General features: G+C 50.7%; 1 protein-coding gene across 6 annotated transcripts in view; it reads right to left on the reverse strand.

Moving 5' to 3' along the window:
- Positions 1-21,279, reverse strand: part of ATP2C1 (ATPase secretory pathway Ca2+ transporting 1) — a 1,883,161-nt gene that overhangs the window by 1,320,202 nt on the left and 541,680 nt on the right. For all 6 annotated transcript variants that reach the window (XM_069648728.1, XM_069648731.1, XM_069648729.1 and 3 more), the window contains one exon: positions 17,243-17,304. In XM_069648728.1, the coding sequence (XP_069504829.1) occupies positions 17,243-17,304 (62 nt within the window). The remainder of the gene's footprint in view (positions 1-17,242; positions 17,305-21,279) is intronic.

Below are 21,279 nucleotides of genomic sequence, written 5' to 3' on the forward strand. Positions count from 1 at the left end.
AAGACAAGAAAGAACAGGTTAGCATTACGGTCTTCAGTGACAGCTCTTCACTTACCTGGTCCATCGGCTGTCACCAACGCCTCGCGCTGCATTCCGGCATCTGAAAGACAAAGGCTTACCTACTCTTCGTGCGCTCCGGAGGTCTTCACACTGCATTCCGGCATCTGAAAGACAAAAGCTTACCAACTCTTCGCACGCTCCGGATGCCTTCGGCGCTGCATCCCGCATCTGAAAGACAAAAGAAGGTGCGTTTAAAGACATTGGGGAACTTTAATACTCACGTGCCATTACTCCTTTCCACATCTAACCCAGTGGGTATTCCGGCACCCTGCAGCCGCTCCGAACTTGTACCTGCAAAATAAAAAGACAGTTAGAGCGCATCGTGAAGCAGGCAACAAGCGCTTACTTACGTGCTTCCAGGCGCTTCTATTCATCACACGGGCTCCATCTTCAACTCACTTCAGCCCGTCATCCGCCATCGCCGGAACCCTGCAAAACAAGAGACATCATTACTAAAGACTTTAAAGACATTAGAATTACTCGAAACTTACCGTTCGTGCAGTAAACGACGGACAGCAGTCCTCTGAAGTCAAGAGGCCTGCTCCCCTTATCCAGTGAAGAAACTGGTTACAGCACCCTGCCCTGAGGCAGATGGAGAGCACAGCGTTCACTTACCTAAGGTGAGAGCGTTAACCTTTGGGGTTCTACAGGAGAAGAGAAAGGGAAGAAGAGAGAGACATTCAATAACCCAGTTCCTTAATCCCATATTTTCTATCTGCAGACATCCTACCCTTCGAGTCAGACATACAGTGCACAGAGGTCCAGCCCAAAGAGCCAGCCGTGTGTTACACATCACCTTTGAAGATACAGTATACGCCCAGTCAAGACCGGCGCCTCTACGGGAATCAGGTGAGCGTTACACACGGTTGCAGTGCACAAAAGTCTTGTAAAGGTTCAAAAAGGAGTTGGACCAAAGAAAGGGACCAGTTAGAGGGTCAAGGCGGCCAGCCCAGTCCAGAAGGTTAAGGGGTTATTATTACCTTGTAGCAATCTTTAAAAAGGGAGGCCTGGCGGACACGGTACCTTAAAGTAGTGAGAACACTCCAGCGGGGGCAGTTGTTCCTGGCAGCGGATGCAAGTCGGTGCTTCGTCCGGGGGAAGAGAGGGTCTCGCTGTGGAGGAAGACAGGAGTCCGTTGCACTGCCAGGGAAGAAACCAGCCGCGGAGTTTCTCAGGTACAAGGAGCGGTCTGGTGATTCGCGGTTCAGTGGTGAGTGGCTATCCGGCTGCCGGGGTGCTTGGCACGGGCAGTTTGACCACAAACCGGGCTGGGGTGCGAAGAAAGGAAGGTAAACTGGTTGTGCCCACCAGTCAGGGGAAGAAGCCTCTCCAGCCGGGAGATCTTCTCTGTCGTTGGGAAGTGGCGAGTCGGTTCTGCAGGGCTCCACCGGTGGTGTCGTCGTGGTAGGTCGGCTCAGCTTCTCCCTCGTCGGATTCTCAGGTCCTGTGGCGACTTCTGAAGTTCCAGTCCCCAAAGCCCTGCTTTCATGCAGAAAACCCCCATTCACTCAGCCTAGCTGTCACTCAAACATGCTACATGGTGAGCGGCCGGCTCACCACTTGGGCCAATCACACAAGAGTGTGACTTGAGTTACCAAGGTAACTCAGTCCAGGGTGCCTAAACCCCCTCCCACACCCCCTGTGGTACCCAGACAGAGTGGCACCACTTTTGGAGGCTTCTGTGGAGAAGCCCGCCAAAAAGTGGAACAAAGGGCTCGACTTGGGTTGGAGTTACAGAAGAGAACACAAACGCCATTTTAGAATCGAGTCTTGGCAAAAAATACCAACCGGAGAATTAATATTAATTAAATAAACCGGCGGTATGTTCGAGGCTATGAGAATTAAATAATTAAAGTTGGTAGCCTCGAACAATGGGAAAATCCCATAGGAAAATATTTGCGGTCGAAAATAAAAAGTAGTTTCCACTGCCACCAGCCAAAACTCGATCAGGGGGGACGGAGACGTGCCCCCTCGACTAACAGACCCCGGGACAATCGAATTGCCCCGACCAGTACGTCCACAATATGATGGTTTGTACTGGTTTCTGTTAATAATTTGGGACTAGTAAAGCCAATGGTGACTTTACATGCCCTGGGAGACAGTAGTCAGTCCCAGGGTATGGAGTCTATGGTGGGGTGTCACTATGACACCCCTGTGTTACTGCACGGAGGGTGCTGTGTAACACACATAGGAAAAACACATGAGACCCTATGGAGTAAAGGACCCCATAGCCCATAAAACACATTACCAGTCAAAGGAATACCATAAATCATGTCCAAGAGTGGGAGAAAAAAGAGTCTCACTCTTGGCAGGAGGAAAAAACAAACTCCAGAAATCCAGCAAAGCTGCTGGGGGACTCACTAGGTTAGGAAATTCAGCCTAAAGAGAGAATTCTCCCTAACAGTTGGTCTAGGACCTTCCACACCGTTCTTGTAGGACCCCCTCAATCGGTCTCAGACCTCTCACGATACAGTTCAACACAAACTTTCAAGGTGGCTCCACTCCCCAAGCTTATACTTTGGGTCTCCCTCTGTCGAGCTCGGACCACTTTCAGATGTTGAAGACTTTCGAGTATCTGTGGCTTTCTTTACAGACCACTGCAGGACCACATACACAAAGTGCCCAGTTTAACTTTCACTCTTCCCTTCTCTAGGAATCAATCTTTGTTGTTTCACTTTTACTGTTCATTCTCTTTCTTGCTTTAAACAAAGTACCTTTCACTGAGACTTTCAAGTGATTCACCGGACCACTCCATTATTTAGTATTGCTGATTTCACAGCTGTCCTTTACATTAAACTTCACTCCCAGGTATGCCTTTCTTCGCATCTCATCCCCACGTGTGCAGTCTTCAATTGCGATATAATGTTTCTATTTCAAACTTTAACACACACTGGTCTCTCAGGTTGTTGCCAACTGCTGTGTGCGTTTTTTTTATGGGTTTTGCGATTTCTAATTCACAAGTCAAAGTTAGTACCACAGGCTTGGCCTTGCCTCCCCAACTCTGCCGTTCACCCGGGAGGGTTGCTGGCGTCCTTGAAACACAATGCAGTCTTCACTTATGAGATCTGACCTTCTCCACGTGTCTTTTGCGGGCTGTCGGAGGCAACAACCTCCAGTCGGGAACCCTCAGGATTTTATATCTGCAGCTCTTGTCCCTTGGTTCCTCACTCTGCTCCAGCAGGTTTGCCTTTGTCCTGAAGGTTCTGCTCGTAGTTGTGTTCTGCCTTTCTCAGAATGGGTCTTTAGGTGTTGCATTTTATCTGTGTGAGGAGAGCTAATTTTTATCAGGTGTATATGCTTGAAGTTAAGTGCCTGACTTCGCCTGACCCGATTAACGAGACATGTCTAGTACGATGTATGAGAGTTAGTCTTGTTACTCAGTCACCCTCTTCCTCGGCCCAGTGTTTCTGTAAAAAAAGGGGGGGGGGGGGAGGAGTTGGAACTTCAGAGTATCCGAAAAAATAGGATGTGGTAGATGAACGAAAAAGGGGGGAAATACAGCAGCTCACCATCACCTGCTTCTCTCCCATTCCCGAAGACCCCCTCACCCCTCCCACCCCACACTGGGCCACCCCCTTTGGTCTGGATCCAAAGGCGGTGGCCATGCCTTTGCCACCCGAGAGAGAGAGAGAGCGATTCCCCAGAGACTAGTGGGTGAGCCACTCTCTGGTTTCACATTTATCAACCTCGGAAGGATGAAAGGCCGAGACTGGCCCTGCAGGGATTCGAACCTGCGTCAGTAAGCTTTGCACAGATGTCAAAGTGAGCACTCTACTTGCTGTGCTATTGGACCGGCTATAAGCAGCATTGGTGTGCAAACGAGCATCAGGTTACTTGAATTCAACCTTGGGAGAGGTATCTAGTCCACTGGAATCTTTTAGAATCTAGACCAGCTCCTCCATTCGTGCCTCCTTCCAGATTAATTCTCCTGAGATTTTAGACACTGTGAAAGGTTTGAATCCGAATGGTGCACAGTCTTCATCCTAGTCTTCATAAATGGAGTAACAACTATTTAATAAACTCTGTATGCAATCACGGGGCATAGGAGCATACAGAGACGTCAAGGGTTTCATCAACATTCAAGCAGTCTTCGAGGAAGACGTCCATTCGGCTTTGACAAAGAAAGCAGCACCGGCAGTCGACGATGTTGATGCTGTGCTGGTAGCTTTCAGCAGTGCTTTTTGACCCGGGCACCTAGGCCCACGGGTTGAAGCCTTGGCGTTCCTGCCGAACTTGGAAGACGTGGAACCGTAAGCGCCGCTTACGAGAATACGCCAAGCATTTTTAATCAAAATTCTTCCCATTTTTGTACCGGCACCTATCGGGTGAGGAATTGATTGAGGAGTTGGGACGTCTCTTTAGAAAAGGAATGATGGGAGTTGCTGCTGGACTGCGATCTCTGAAAAACGGTGGTCTCTTTTCCTGGGTCGGTCGATTTATCCCGCAGAACTATTACCTTTAGAGGATTTTCTTTTCAAAGGCGTGCTACTGGGAGATTTAAAGTAGTTTCGATCTTCTCTGTTTCAATGCTTTGGACATCAATTGGCAGGGGCCACACTCGTGATATCATTGCCCATGCTGAGGCACCAGGGACCGATTCTAGGAGGATCTGTAATCGACATCTTCGAATTAGTCCTCACATCTTTTGAAAACCATAGGCTTTGGAGTTGACATTTTGACTAAAAATGGTAAGAGAAATGACTGACGTGCGTCGAAAGAAATTCTCATGCTAAGTAGAGCATTCCACGGAGCGTGCATAACATGCAGAAAACAGAACTAAGGCAACGGGGCATAGTGCAAGCTATTTATATAAACACGTTTGGGTGTAGGTGTGAAGAGCGTCGAGGGTCTTAGACACTGATGCCATCCCCTATTGTGAAAAGGTTTTTCGAGATCTACTAAATCAGGAAATGTTATCTAAGATGAGGACTCAATGGGGGGGGACATTCGATTAGAAGAACAAGTTATTTCTTACCTGGTAACGTTCTTTCGATGGGATGTTCCTCCGACGTATTCCTTATCTTTGATAATTCGTCTCCAGCTTGTTGGCCTCAGAAAATCTTTTCAGCAGAGGGAGCTGCGCATCGACGTCCGCCGAGTTGATGTCCCTCGACAGCCACTGTATCAGCACCGACATCACCATGCCCATAAATAGCCACGCGCAGCGTCCGTTGCTCAGTTCCTTTTTGTAGCATAAGATAAGTCATGTCTGAATTGGTTATTGACCTTGAAGGAGCGTAAGCTGCAACCACAAGGGAAGTATTACTGCGGGGATGGATGGGAGGGGCGATAAGGAATATGTCGGAGGAACATCCCATCGAAAGAACGTTACCAGGTAAGAAGTAACTTGTTCTTCGAAGGGATTGTGTCCTCCGACGTATTCATTATCTTTAATAGACTCCCATAGAATTGTTGTGTAATTGGAGGTGGGAGTAAATACGCCCCGTTTCCTTTTAGGAATGAACAGAATGTAATACTGCTTTGCCAAACCTAGTCTCTTGACTAGAGGAGGAATCCAGGTTGTAAAATCTTGTGAAGGTATGTGCGGACGACCATGTGGTAGCCGCACATATATCTCGAACCGGAACCCCTCTTGGAGGGCCGAAGAGGCTGCAATACCCCTGGTTGAATGAGCCCTAAGATTTTGAGGAGGCTGTTCCCCTGCTAGTTTGTAACATTCCAGAATGGGCAAAATAATCCATCTGGAAATGATGTTTTGTTATCGGTAGTCCCAATTTGTGCCCTGAGTAACCTACGAATAGTTGGTCTGCTTGCCTAATCCTAGCAGGTCTGCTGATGTAAAAGCTTAAAGCCCGCCTTGGGTACAGCCTGTGTAGCCTTTCTTCCTCTTTCCCCGGATGGGGAGGAGGATAGAATGAAGGTAATGTAATTTTCTGAGTGATGTGGAATTCAGAAACCACCTTTGGGAGGAAATTAGCTTCACCTGTAGGACAACTTTGTCTTTATGAAAAATTGTATGAGGGGTTTACAAGATAGAGCTTGTAATTCGCTCACCCTTCTAGCAGATGTTAGTGCCACTAATAAGACAGTTTTAAGGGTGAGAAATCTTAGCGAACAAGAGTGGAGTGGTTCGAAAGGAGTACCCATCAGGAAATTTAAGACTAAATTTAAGTCCCATAAGGGAACTTGGAATGGCCTTGGAGGATAGACATTAGTTAATCCCTTTAGAAATTGTACTAAGGGTAATTTGAAATACGATGGCTCCTCTGCAGTGTGCTTGAAGATAGATAGCGCTGCGAGATAGCCCTTGATAGTGCCAACTTGAAGGCCTGAATTTGACAAATAGAGTAGAAAGGATAACACCGTTGGTGTACCACATGAAAATGGGTCGATATTCTCTTCTCTACACCAGCTGCAAAATGTGTTCCAACGGCAGCGGTATAAAGACTTTGTTGCTGGCCTTCTGGCCGAAAGCAACACCTCCATAACGTCACCAGGGAGGTCCCAATCCCTGTATCTCAACCTTTCAGAAGCCAAGCGTGAAGGTCGAGATTTCTGATGTCTGGATGGACGACCTGACCTCCCTTCTGTGAGAGAAGATTCTCCTTGAGTGGAAGGCGAATTGGAGGGCAGATGGACATGTCCAAAAGGTCCGGGTACCACGTTCTCCTGGCCCAGTCTGGGGCAATTAGGATCATGGTCCTCCGGAATCTTCTCAACCTCCTGATCATTTGAGGAATGACAGGGACTGGTGGAAACACGTACAGGAGTGGAAACTCCCAGTCCACTACGAAGGCGTCCCCTAGAGCTCCTCTCGGGGGAAATTCCCTTGAACAAAACAGATCGCACTTCCTGTTGGTACTGGTGGCGAACAGATCCACTTGAGGGGTTCCCCAAAGGGCGAAGATCTCCTGAAGGACTTCCTGAGCTAGTTCCCACTCGTGGGAGACTGTGCCCTGCGTACTCAGAGCGTCCGCCGTCAATTTCTTCTCTCCAGTTAGGTGAACTGCCGATAGAGAGATTCCTTCTTGAATTGCCCAAAACCAGAGCTGCATTGCCTCTCTGCACAGTGGCAGTGATCCCACACCTCCTCTTTTGTTGAGGTAGTGCATGGCCACTGTGTTGTCCGTCATTAGGACATGTTTTCCCTGTACTGATGGTAGGAAAGCCTTCAGCGCTAGTCTGATTGCTCTCAGCTCCAATAGGTTGATGTGTAGTCTGGACTCCGATGGAGACCAACGACCGCTGATGGTCAAGTCGTTGGCATGGGCTCCCCACCCCGTGAGTGAGGCGTCCGTGACTACTGTTCTCTCCAGCCATGGTTGTCAAAACAGTTCTCCTTTCAAAATGTTCTCTCTATAAGCCCACCATTGAAGGTCTCGGGCTACCTTGTCCGGAATCCGCAGGAGATCTGTCATCTTTCCTGAGAACTGCCACTGGGTTCTTAGTGCCCACTGGAGTGATCTCATTCTCAGGCGAGCCTCTGGCACAAGGAAGATGCAGGATGCCATGAGGCCTAGCAACCTCAAAAAAATCGAAGGCTGGAAGATGTGGGCATTTTGAAACTTGGTGACCATCTGCAGAATATCTTGAGCCCTCACCTCTGGTGGCGAGGCTTTTCCCAGAGAAGTGTCCAGGACCGCTCCGATTAACTGGAGCCTCTGTGATGGTATCATCTGTGACTTCTTTAAATTGAGGGAGAAGACCAGTTTGTGAAGGAAGTGGCAGACATAATCTAGCTGGATCTGAGCTTGTTCCGAAGATACAGCCCTGATCAGCCAATCGTCCAGATAGGGGTAGACGTGAATCCCTCCCTTCTTTAGACTTGCCGCCACTACCGACATTAACTTGGTGAAGACCCTCGGGGCGGAGGTCAGCCCAAATGGCAAAACTCGAAATTGATAATGAGAGACGCCAATTGCGAACCTCAGGTATTTCCTGTGTTTGAGATGAATTGGCACATGGAAATAAGCATCCTGAGGTCCAGAGATACCAGCCAGTCCTGGAGCTGGAGAGCCTGAAGGATCTGAGAGAGAGTTACCATCTTGAACTTGTTCTTCCTGAGGAACTTGTTCAATTCTCGTAAGTCCAAGATAGGTCTCAGTCTTCCATCTTTCTTCGGGATGAGAAAGTAGGGGGGAGTACCAGCCCTTGTTCCTCTCCGCTACAGCTACCGGTTCTATGGCACCTTTCTCTAGCAGGTCTACAATGTCCTGCAAGAGGAGCAGATCTGGAACTTTCAGAGAGCTGTTCCCGGGTGGATGACTGAGGGATGCTTAGAAAAGGCAGGCAGTAACCTTGGGCAACTGTCTCCAATGCCCAAGCATCTGACGTAATAGCCTGCCATTCCGTCAGATGTTGAGTTAACCTGCCTCCTACTGGTGTCTTGTGAGGAGAGTCCTCAGAGCAGTTTGGAGGCAGCTGATGCAGTTGCCGAGGGTAAAGAGGCTCCTGCCGCTGCTGCAGCTTTTGTATTTTTACCCCGTCCACCTTGGGTGAATTTTTTCTGACCACTTTGAACCGGCTGTCTTCTGCCTCTTCTGAATGCGGAGTAGAAGCGAAAGGACCTACCTCTCCAAGAGGTTCCTGAGGGGCGATATGGTGTCTGACAGATTGCAGCTCCCAGGGATTTTGCAGCTGCCTTTGATGTTTGAAGCTTTTCTAAACTGTCATCCGCCTTCTTACCAAACAAAGAAGAGCCGTCAAAGGGCATATTCAAGAGTCTGCTTTGCGCATCTGGAGCAAAACCAGACTTTCACAACCAAGCAAATCTCCTGGTTGTTGTACTTGCCGCCATGGCCCTGCTGATGCTGTCAGCAGAATCGATGCCAGTCTGAAGGGATTCGCACATTGCGCCCTTACCATCCTTAATGATGTTGAGAAACGCTTCTCTTTCTTATCCCTCCGGGAGGCAATCAGCCGCTAGTGAAGCACACTCCCAAAGTGTGTGGCTGAAGCTTGCGAGCGTACAAGTAGCACTGATGGATTTCAACGGCATGCTACATGCAGAAAATACTTTTTTGGCCATAGAATCATATCTCGTCATCCCTGTCCTGTGGAACAGTAGGGTAAGCCGATTTACTACCTGAAGAAGTTACTGCCTGAACAACCAGACTCTCCGGAGTCGGGTGTTTGGATAAATATTCAAGGTCAGCAGTAGACACTCTATACTTGGCTGATAATTTTTTGTTAACCGCCGGGATAACCTCAGGGGTTTCCCAGTTTGACAATATTTTCCTTTGTAGTGCCGCATGAAATTGCACCACAGGATCCTGCTGTGGACCTTTAACCAAAATATCTGTGAGGTCGTCTTGCTGAAAAGCAGGTGAAGGTGTAGACCACCCCATAAACTCTATTATCCTTGCCAACAAGGTTCTATAAGGGGTTTCAGCATGTTCCCCTGGGACTGGTTTGGCAAATTCCACTTCTGGGGAAGTGTCCAGCCCACTTGCTTCATGTAAGATTTCTTGGAGGTCCTTAAACCTACCTTCCTCAGAGGTAAATTCCTCTGGTACAGGAGTTGCAGATCCCTGCAACTCAAAAGGTCTCTCCTGATCCGAATTCTCCCCTTCCTCATAAATAGGAATGATCAGATCTTGGAAATTGTATAAATCCCATTTCTAGAGCAGAAGGGGCCAAATTCGTCATAATTGGCTGAGAAAACGTCAACGTCGTCGACGTGGACGTTAAAGGCTTCAAAGCCATCGAAAAAAGGTGTCGAGAAAGTTGGTAGAGGCCTCGAGGAACTCGAGAGTATTGGAATTCTACTTGAGGTTGTCGACGACATTCTCGTGATCGAGGTTCTGGGTATAGCCACTGCCTGTGAAGTGGCCGTGGGTTTGTCCTTTCTCGGCGTCGTCGAACACGGCGTCGAATCGACAGACCTGTGCGTCGAAGAACCCTTCGATAATGGTGTCAAAGACGCAGATCTATGCGTCGAAGGGATCTTCGACGACGGCGTCGAAGACGCGACCTTGCCTTTACTCGAGGGTTCGTGACGCTCTCGAGTAGCTTCTTTCGCCAGGTGCTGCGACTTGCAGCGTTTTGATTTTTCGGGTCTTTCACCCAGGGTATCACCCTCAGCAGTCTTCGAGGGGGTCGAGGCCGCTTTCAGGAAGACGCTAAGCATCTTTTTCCTGAATTCCTCCCACTCAGCCTGAGAGCTATGTTTCGTGGGGCAGGAGACCCTTTTTGGGGAAACAGAGAAGAAGACAAGGAAGGGTATCTTCGACATCTCTTTTTTGAATGCTTAGATCTCGAAGAGTGATAGGAACTGCTTAGAGACCTAGAATGAGAATGTCTTTTGTGAGGGCGAGGAGAGGAATGTCTCGACTCCGCCGAGGAAACTTTTGAAGAAGTTTTGACTGCCTTACCTCTCTCGAGCTTCCCCTTACGCTTCAAGGCTTTCGACCGTCATGGACATGCAGTCTTTGCACTCTGAACAATGGTGCTCGATTCCCAGGCACCACAAACAGATCCTGTGAGGATCCGTCAACGACATTTTCTTTGCACAGTCTCGACATTTTTAGAAGCCGGACCGTGGAGTTGTCGGTTCGGATGAGGAAGCCATCGAGTACGAGTCGGTATTCACGAGGAATAATGAAGTATATATTTGACTGAAGAACTGAGCAACGATATTCCGAGGCCCCACAAAGCGGAAAAACGGAACTGAGCAACGGACGCTGCACGTAGCTATTTATGGGCATGGTGATGTCGGCGCCGATACGTTCTAAATCTGCCATTTGCTGCCTGCACATAAGCCAGGGGTGCTGTTGCTGCGACCACCCCTGCTGGAACCGAAGACTCCCGACTGGGATTCCATCGCTCCACAGCCCAGCCCCAGGACCCAGTTGCCCACCCACTCCTGCCTCTGGGGTTGTCATGTCGGGGCAAACACCATCTGAGACCACTGACAACCCCCGGCCAGAGAGGCAGAGGGGCACCAGCTTCAGTGCCACCGAAGTTGGTGTCCTGGTGGAGCAAGTCCTGGGGCAGTATGATGCCCTCTTCGGAAGTTCCCGCGCCGACAAGGAAGGACGGTCTCGGATCTGGACTGACATCGTGACTGCCATCAACGCGGAGGGGGTGGCAGTCCGCGACTTACAACATGTCAAGAAGCGCTGGGAGGACTTCAGGTCCAGGACCCTGAACAAGGCCCGGCGCCTCTTGAAGGCAGCGGATGCCAAGGGGCGCCGGGGCCACTTGTCGGAAGAACAGATGAGGGTCCTGGAACGCATATCCCCAGCGCTCCACGTCCAGGTTCTTGAGAGGCAGACCCGTCTGGAGTCGAGCGGTAAGTGTACATGCATCCCGATTGTGAGCAGTGCGTGTGGTGATTATTCAGTAGTGTGCAGGTTGCACATCTGTTTGTATGGGGTGGAGTATGGATGGGGGTGTACAGGGCCGTGGGGCTAACACATGCGAGGGCTGGAATGTGTGAGACATGGATGGTGCTTGTGTTTGTAGGCTTGCATGCCAAATGCAGTTGTGTGGGCACACATGTTTGGATGAATGTGTATGTAAGTAGACATGTCCGTGATGTCACGCATGTATGTTGTTTTCGGCTGCATGTATCAGCACTGTGTACATGTGCATGTGTGTGTATTTTACAAGGGTGCAACAGTGATGCAACATGGATGCGTGTGACAGCGGTATGTGGAAGCCTGATTGGCAGATGTGACATGGATGCCCGTCTGAACACTGCGACACTTGGCAGAGGTGTACACATGCATGCAAGTGTGGTGGTGTGTATACATGTGTGGTGCACTTCCTGTGTTGCATGTGATGTCTGGCTCACCTTTGGCTGCTCATGCTGTTGTATGTGTATGGATGGTTCTGGCAGTTGCGATATGGCTGTGGTATGGCTCATGTGTGCGAGTTGAAATGACATGTGTGTTGGGGATTGTGATGACATGTCTGAGGTTTGCCAAGGCCACTCATGTACAACTGTCATGTGTGTATGTGTCCATGGTACAGTGCCCTGATGCCTGTGTTTTGTTTGTCCCTGTCTGCAGCGTCAACTGATGAAGAGGGCGGAGAAGGTGCTGTGGAGCACAGCGGCGGGGATCCCACCGCCAGCCGGAGACGCAAGGCCCCGCTCCCCTCCCATGTTGTGATCTCGTCGGGGAGTCAGGAGTCCGGTGCCGCAGCTGCCGAGGGGAGGTCCAAGAGGCGGAGGTTGGAGTTGGACTCCTCGGCAGCAGAAGGGGCAGCTGGGACCCCACAGGGCCCAACAGGGGAAGATGGCACGGAGTCATCCAGGTTGGTGGTGGGTTTGGTGGAGGAGGAGGCCGTGCAAGCACCAGAGACGGGGTCTGGAGGTGGGGATCCCACTGGTGCTAGTGGTGCAGTGCAGGACCAGGGACAGGAGGCAGCACAGGCCGCCGCGGAGGTGCCTGTGTGCAATCCTGTCCCTGATCCTGTTCCTGCATCATCTTGCACCAGCAGGGATGCCTACGTCCAGACCCGTTTCCAGGCTGGGGATGAGCTCACGTCAACTGGCCTTCCTCTGCCTGCGGACGTGGCTATCCGGGTCCGGGTTGAGCCTGTCCTGGCTGGTGTGGCGTTGCGTCAACGGGCCATGCGAGGTGACCTGCAGTCTTTTCATGAGGAGACTGCACGTCATCTCGAATGGCTCGTTGACCACGTCAGCCTGCTGGGACAGGTCACCCAGGCCGGATTCCTCCGTCTGATGGGGCTTGCTACGACCCCCTCCTCAACTGGACCCCCTACGCGCCAGTCGTCCTCCGTGCAATCTTCCCACCCATCAGTCACCTGGGTGCCCTGTGGAGCTGCCTCTGACGGTGCGGCCAGGCTGGTGGAGGAGGCATCCCTGCCACAGTCGGGAGTCGGACGTCCAGCAGGGGTGGCCACATCTACGACTGCACCCCAGCCGGCGGAGGATGTGCAGGCAGCAGGAGGAAGTGCACGGGCATAGGCACAGCAGCAGCAGCAGCAGCAGCAACGTGGTCTGAGCCATGAAGGCTCGGGACCTTCAACATCGGAGGGGCAGGCATCGGCCGGAGGGCAGGAGGACCCAGGACAGAGAGTGTCTTGCATGTGGCAGCGGTTGGGCCACGCCATAGATGCGGAGCGGCAGCGGGCGGAAGAGGCACGGCTCACAATGGTCAGGGCGGAGAACTCCATGCGGAGGGCCCTGAGGCGGGCCGAGTGCCTCGAGGCAATCCGCAAGGGTTTGTAGGTGGACACGTCGATGGCCCTGCGGACCCTCGGGGCCATGGAGGAGGACCGCCTCCGGGACATTGAGGAGGAGTTCGATGATGCCCTGGCCCGGGACATCCACAAGTGAGCCGTGAAACTAGCCCGCTGCCCTTGTACATAGTTATGTAGGTAGTGTTAGGTTTCATTTTTGTTTTGATTTTATTTGGACCTTTCGGACATTGGCCACATTTTTGTATATAGTTTATTTTATTAGTTAGTGTAGTTAGATAGGTTTCCTTTCTTTTGTTGGGATAATGGACCCTGGCTTGTTCCCATGTACATAGTTCACTGTTGGATTGTATTTTTTTTTCACATTTTAACCATGGAGCAATGGCTTTCTTTTTTATTTCCCATTGGATTTTGTTTTGTGGACATGGACTTTGGACAACATTACTTTGGAATTTTATTTTTGGTTTTGCCTTTTTTCACGGACATGCTTCTTTTAATTTTTGTACATTCACATTTCTGTTTCTTCATTTTTGATTCTATTTATGTTTCCTTTAATACATATTTCTTTTTGGTGAACTTCAATGTGTGGTATCTCATTGGTTTCATGCATTTCATGATATGGGCTTTGAGATTCACTGACACCCATTGGGTGTATGTGAGGGAAATGTGTTTGTTTCGGAACTTGCAATTGGTGTTCTGTGATGTAATTGCAAATTATGAGTGGGTGGATGCAATACTCGGGTGGGTGTTTTGCATTTGGAGGCTGACCATAGGGACCAGGGATCTAGATTGTGATGACATGTTGGCTGGGGAACATGAGTTGCACATAGGTGGGTACCTGCTGGCAGGTGCCCTACAGTGCTGGGGGTGGGGGTGGTGGGAGACATGGGTGGGGGCCTGGTGGAGGCTGCCGCTGCTGGCTGGGGGGTGGGGGGTGCTGGGAGACATGGGTGGGGGCCTGGTGGAGGCTGCCCCTGGTGGCTGGGGGGGGTTCTGGGAGACGTGGGTGGGGGCCTGGTGGAGGCTGCCCCAGCACTGCTGGGGGGTGGGGGGAGACATGGGTGGGGGCCTGGTGGAGGCAGCCCCTGGTGGCTGGGGGGTGGGGGTGCTGGGAGACATGGGTGGGGGCCTGCTGGCAGGTGCCCCACAGTTCTGGGGGGTGGGGGTGGTGGGAGACATGGGTGGGGGCCTGGTGGAGGCTGCCCCTGGTGGCTGGGGGTGCTGGGAGACATGGGTGGGGGCCTGGTGGAGGCTGCCCCTGCACTGCTGGGGGGTGGGGGTGGTGGGAGACATGGGTGGGGGCCTGGTGGTGGGTGCCCCTGCACTGCTGGGGGGTGGGGGTGGTGGGAGACGTGGGTGGGGGCCTGGTGGAGGCAGCCCCTGGTGGCTGGGGGGTGGGGGTGGTGGGAGACATGGGTGGGGGCCTGGTGGAGGCTGCCCCTGGTGACTGGGGGGTGGGGGGGGTGGGAGACATGGGTGGGGGCCTGGTGGAGGCTGCCCCTGGTGGCTGGGGGTGGTGGGGAACATGAGTTGGACATGGGTGGGGGCCTGCTGGCAGGTGCCCCACAGTGCTGGGGGGTGGGGGTGGTGGGAGACATGGGTGGGGGCCTGGTGGAGGCTGCCCCTGGTGGCTGGGGGGTGGGGGTGCTGGGAGACATGGGTGGGGGCCTGGTGGAGGCTGCCCCTGCACTGCTGGGGTGTGGGGGTGGTGGGAGACATGGGTGGGGGCCTGGTGGAGGCTGCCCCTGGGGGGTGGGGGTGCTGGGAGACATGGGTGGGGGCCTGGTGGTGGGTGCCCCACAGTGCTGGGGGGTGGGGGTGGTGGGAGACATGGGTGGGGGCCTGGTGGAGGCTGCCCCTGGTGACTGGGGGGTGGGGGTGGTGGGAGACATGGGTGGGGGCCTGGTGGAGGCTGCCCCTGGTGGCTGGGGGGTGGGGGTGGTGGGAGACATGGGTGGGGGCCTGGTAGAGGGTGCCCCTGCACTGCTGGGGGGGTGGGGGTGGTGGAAGACATGGGTGGGGGCCTGGTGGAGGCTGCCGCTGGGGGGTGGGGGTGCTGGGAGACATGGGTGGGGGCCTGGTGGAGGCTGCCCCTGCATTGCTGGGGGGTGGGGGTGGTGGGAGACATGGGTGGGGGCCTGGTGGAGGCTGCCCCTGGTGGCTGGAGGGTGGGGGTGGTGGGAGACATGGGTGGGGGCCTGGTGGAGGCTGCCCCTGGTGGCTGGGGGGTGGTGGTGCTGGGAGACATGGGTGGGGGCCTGGTGGAGGCTGCCCCTGGTGGCTGGAGGGTGGGGGTGCTGGGAGACATGGGTGGGGGCCTGGTGGAGGGTGCCCCTGGTGGCTGGGGGTGCAGGGGGACATGCGTTGGTGGGCAGTAGTGCAAGTTGACATGTGGGTTGGCTGGGGGTCATGGCCATGGTGGATGGGGTGCCTGCAGGACATGTGCAGGGTAGGCCCCTGTGGTGTGAGCCACCTGCAGGGGCCGTGGAGGGTGTAGAGGGAACACCTGGGAGGACCCACACGTGCAATTCACGTGTGGTGCTCCCCGCGCACCCCTGTAATACACGTACCCTGATGGAATCGCGTGTGGAACTTCCCGCGCACCCCTGAAATGCGCGTACCCTGCTCGCACAGGCCCAATCGCGTGTGGAACTTCCCGCGCACCCCTGGAATACACGTACCGTGATGGAATTGCGTGTGGAACTTCCCGCGCACCCATGGAATACACGTACCCTGCTGATGTCGCGTGTGAAACTTCCCGCGCAGCCCTGAAATACACGTGCCCTGCTGATGTCGCGTGTGGCACTTCCCGCGCACCCCTGAGATACGCGTACAGTGCTCGCACGGGCCCAATTGCGTGTGGAATTTCCTGCGCACCCCTGAAATACACGTACCCTGCTGAAATCGCGTGTGGAACTTCCCGCGCACCCCTGAGATACGCGTACCCTGCTCGCACGGGCCCAATCGCGTGTGGAAATTCCCGCGCACCCCTGAAATACACGTACCCTGCTGAGATGACGTGTGAAACTTCCCGCGCACCCCTGAAATACACGTACCCTGCTGCAATCGCGTGTGGCACTTCCCGCGCACCCCTGAGATACGCGTACCGTGCTCGCACGGGCCCAATCGCGTATGGAATTTCCCACGCACCCCTGAAATACACGTACCCTGCTGAAATCGCGTGTGGCACTTTCCGCGCACCCCTGAGATACGCGTACCCTGCTCGCACGGGCCCAATCGCGTGTGGCAATTCCCGCGCACCCCTGAAATACACGTACCCTGCTGAGATTGCATGTGAAACTTGCCCCGCACCCCGAAATACACATACCCTGCTGAAATCGCGTGTGGCACTTCCCGCGCACCCCTGAGATACGCGTACCCTGCGGAAATCGCGTGTGTAACTTCCTGCGCACCCCTGAAATACGCGTACCCTGCTCGCACGGGGCCAATCGCGTGAGGTACTTCCCGTGCACCCCAGTGATACACGTAGCCCGCTTGCCGTGCTGGTACAGGGTTAGCGCAGCCCTTTGCGCTGGATTGGGTATATTGATGGTTTTCCCTGCGCGAGAGGCGTTCTTGGGGGCGTAACTGGCGCTGCTGCAGGGTCGCTGCGCCACTGTGCGCCACGGCTGGTTTTGGTGGCTGGAGTCCATGAATACGCTGTGCGCAGAAATGGATTTTAGCGCACGCGGCTGGCGCAGGGATTCGCACGCGCACACTGTGCGCCAGCCGCGTGCGCCACCTGTGCGCTGAATTCTATGAATTACCCCCTTAGGGTTTTAGTCACTCCTCAAACAGATACATTATGCTACATGTAGACCCATAATTATTATGACAGTTATGGTGCGTCAGAGCTATAAAACAAGGTGTCCAAAATGTTATGGAAGCACACAAAACCAAATCTGTATTTGTAATGACACCCAAGAGGAATACATGTCCCATCTGAAGATGGGTATGAACTACTAAATACCAACATCAATGACATAATCCAAATGAACCATGAATACAATGTATTAGCTTTGAGTGTGAAGAATTAAAGGTGTTAACCCACCAATTGCATTCAGGTGGTACAAGCTTACTCAGCTCTTGCAGGGATTGTTCTGACCGATATTCCTGAAATGACAAAAAATAAATAATTAGTCTGACTTGATTAAGGCACGGTGTGGTGTGTTTTGGGAAGACTACAGTTAAAAGTTCATTTTATAGTAAGTGTTAAAACACATTAAAAATAAATTTACATTTGTTTTGTAACACAAAAAAAGCATACACATTGGTTACATCAAAAAACGTGCTAAGGACATGCAGTAGCCAAACAACCCCATCTATGTGACTAGCAATGGATATTCCACAGAGATCATATACCATGCTTAATACTCAATGTTTTCCCTATATACAAACATACATATATTCAAAAGAAGAAGGGGTACGTGAGGAATGGAGAGAGAATGATACATTTGCATAGGCTAAACAGAACACGATACTACAATGGGTGAATTTCTAATCAAACATAATTCATTAAGTACTGCCAAGCATTTCATATTCATCCAATGCACCTTCTTTGTGTAGGAAACTATTTTTAGTGGATAGAGCCAACATGCCCTGTCCCTACTCCTCACATTATGGTCTATTACGTCCTTTCCAATTTTAAGTATTTGTTTCTTTGCGACTACCAATGCTCCACAGAGAAATGTTTTTCTGTTCACGAGTAAGCTGGTAAGCTATGTGCAGGAGAACAGACCATGAACATAGAATGTACGTTGTTGCATCGAGGTATTTATTGTTATCTCAAGCATTTTCTCCCAATAGGGACTCACTTTCACATATTCAAATAACATTTGTAGGGAACTGGTGGGTGGTGCCAGGTTTATTTTTATTTTTTACAATAAAAGCATGCAACTAATTGCATGCGCTTGTGCTTGTCCCCAGGGGAAATGTGAGGCAGTAGACAGTTATCTGAAGAGTATAAAATCTGGATCTATCCTCATCTTCAATATGGTTGTGTACATCTGCAACAGTCCTTGTCTGTAGTAATGCTTCCCAATGTTTCCCGCCTTTACCTGGCTGTTCTTTCTGCCCAAGATATAGGGCTTGACGAAAGAAAATTGTAAATTGCCAAGGGAGGGTGGGGTGATTGGGACAAGTCGTAAAGTTCTGGTATATCTTGTAGGCTGGCATTTACGAGGGAGAAGAGGCAAAAACGACTGGGTTTTTGGTATCTGAGACGTCCTTCACTGCATAGCTTATAATGGAATCTCAGAAACCGAATGCCCATCAGCAACTCTACTTGCAAAGCATGCTTACTTTTACTATTGGTTTGGCATCACGCTGTACTGCAAGAGTCCTCCACAGATTTCATTCCTTAGACAGTAAGTAGTTCTCATTTCGGTCTTAAGCCCTAGCTTTCCATTCTGTTATAACCTGATAATTCAACAATTAGCAAAAAACCTAGATTGTCTCCACAAGGAAATCACTGATCTAAAAAAAAAGAACCAAGTGGTCTTCTCAGTGCTTTTGACTTCCGCCAAACTCTTGAAGATATTAATTTCTTACCGCAGTGAACTCTAGCAAAAGAAGATCTGTAAATTCAAAAAGGATACCTATGACTGACAAGGTACATATCTTGATGGACACTTTTTAACTCACAGCTAGAACCGAGGTAACAGCTCCTCTAATCTGTCCATCTCAGAATCTGATCCAAACCCTGAAAACAGACATTCTAAGTCTCAGTCGACTGAACTCATCGACCTTAACCAAGCCCCACCCAGAAGCATGTACTTCATGGACTAACACTACAAGCATAGCTTTTTGAGGAAAAAGACAGAAAGAGGACCCGCAGAGGGCGCAGGTCCAGACCAATAAAATTGCATACAAATGACAACCGCGCAGGAGAACTTAGTCATTAACTTATCATCCCAAGAATTGATAAGTCCAGGAGGCTAGCAGCCTTCAGAAAAGCCTTAGCTTTGACCCAACCCATAGCACTACTTTGTTTTTTTTAATCCAAGATTTTATTGATGTTTTATTATTATTTTTTTTAAAAATCTTAACATACTCTGGCTATCCACCAGTATTTCAATACAATATTTTCAGCAGAGGTAAGTGTATGATTCCTACATCTCCCTCCCCCCATCCCCAGGAGTATTCCAACCAACAATCAAATCAATCCAAACGTATGAGCAACACATGTGATATAATACACAGGGCTATCTGATTAGGGTAAATCTACAAGATTTAATGCTCAGTCTCAATGGGCAGGATAGAGCGTTAAAAGGGTTTTGCATTTAGTTAAGAAAAGGCGCCCATATAGGCATGAAGGACATCAAGGAGTCTTTCATATTGGCAGTCAATTGCCCCATTGCCAAAACATTCCAAGCTTTGTCGAGCCAAAGATTTATCGATGGGAGCTCCGTCTGCCTCGATAAATCGGGAATGGATAGTTTGGCCACCAATGGAAGACGGGTCAACAGTTTAAGTTCACACGGCGTACAGGCCTGCCGTAATGTGTTATTGAGACCCAAGATACAAAACATACGATCATTTGGAATTTCCACCTTAAAGATCTTTCAGTTTAGACCTCACCTCCAACCAGAAGTCCTGTATTGCAGGACAGCCCCAGGGTACATGCAAGTAGTGTGCCTTCTAATCCACACCCCCTCCAACACATTTTAGAATTGTTTAAGTTTGTATAATGAAGCCCCGCTGGGGTTTTATACCACCTGCATAATATTTCAGATGGGCAGACTGTAGCCCCATCTCCCCCACCAATATTCTCCCATTCCTCTAAGGGCGCAATAACACCCAGTTAACGCTCCCAACCCACACAGTACGATCCGTGCTCAGCCTTATCGAGCAAGATTATTGATATATAGAGACTTGAACTTAACCCCTTAAATTCTGCCGAAACCTGAAACGCTGATTCCAAATGTGTTATCTCTCTAGTTGCCAGTGTAACATTGGTGACGTGGAGAACCCAATGCCTAGCCTGCATGTACCTAAACCTATGGGTCTCCTCGGGACCCAGATTCCCCTTGCATTCCTCAAACGTTCGGATTTTACCATTCAAAAATAGATCGGCCATTTTACTCACCCCCTTGTCTAGCCAAGTCAAACTCCATGTCAGACCTCCCAGGAATAAAGTATCAGTGGGGTGTATTGGGCAGGAAAGGAAGTAGCACTCTTCATTTTACGAACAATATACCATGCCTCAAGGGAGGTCCGAGAGATAGGGTTGGCGTATCGGCTCTGCACGTATGAAGCGAGGCAGCCAGGACTGTGTCCATAAGTGTCTTGCCTTTGCTGCCTACTCCATAGTTGCCCATAATTTCTTTGAGTCCCTTTGAAGCCAATCTATCAGGGGTCGAATTGTGCTGCCCTATAATGGCTCAAAGTTTTAGGGAACGACAACTTCCCTTGTGACTTAGCCGTGTACAGGGTATTCTTATTGACTCTAGGCAACCCTCCCCCTTCCATACGATTTTAACAGCATAGCATTGTAGTTTTCAATTATACTTTTAGAGTTGGGAATGGAAACCTATTTGGCAAAGTAAAGGAAGTGTTGAAGGAGGTTCATCTTGACAACAGCCATTTTACTGAACTGACTCTGCTTGAACTAGAGAAGATCATCAACACCAAATTTAGGTCGTTAAAACCAATTTGAAAAGATCAGAATTTGAAGCCATTGACTCAGTGTAAAAGGATTCCTTCATTGTCATTAATGCCCTCTTGACTGTGCCTCTTGCTGTTCGTAGGCCACATTTTACCATGCTCCTTACCAGGGTGAACATATGCGTGTTAGCACATTGTATTGCCCACTACGATCTGTGACTACAGCACTTGACTCGGACTATTGCCTAGACTTTTGACTAGCCCAGTAGCGAAGTTAGAACCTCTGAATAGTTGTTTTAGCCTTATCCTAGTCCACTGTGCCCTAATCGAGTGACCGCCTACTGTGCCAGCCTTAGGATCCTGTGCTCTCAACCCTCTTATCTATACGACACACTATATAGTACTAGATCCTCAACTCTAGCAGAATTAATTTTAGCACAACCCTATTAACATACGTCCTCAAAAGGCGTCCAGGGCATCGAC

This window comes from Ambystoma mexicanum, chromosome 2q, assembly GCF_040938575.1.
Source record: "Ambystoma mexicanum isolate Mex_15411 chromosome 2q, UKY_AmexF1_1, whole genome shotgun sequence".
Lineage (NCBI taxonomy): Eukaryota > Metazoa > Chordata > Amphibia > Caudata > Ambystomatidae > Ambystoma > Ambystoma mexicanum.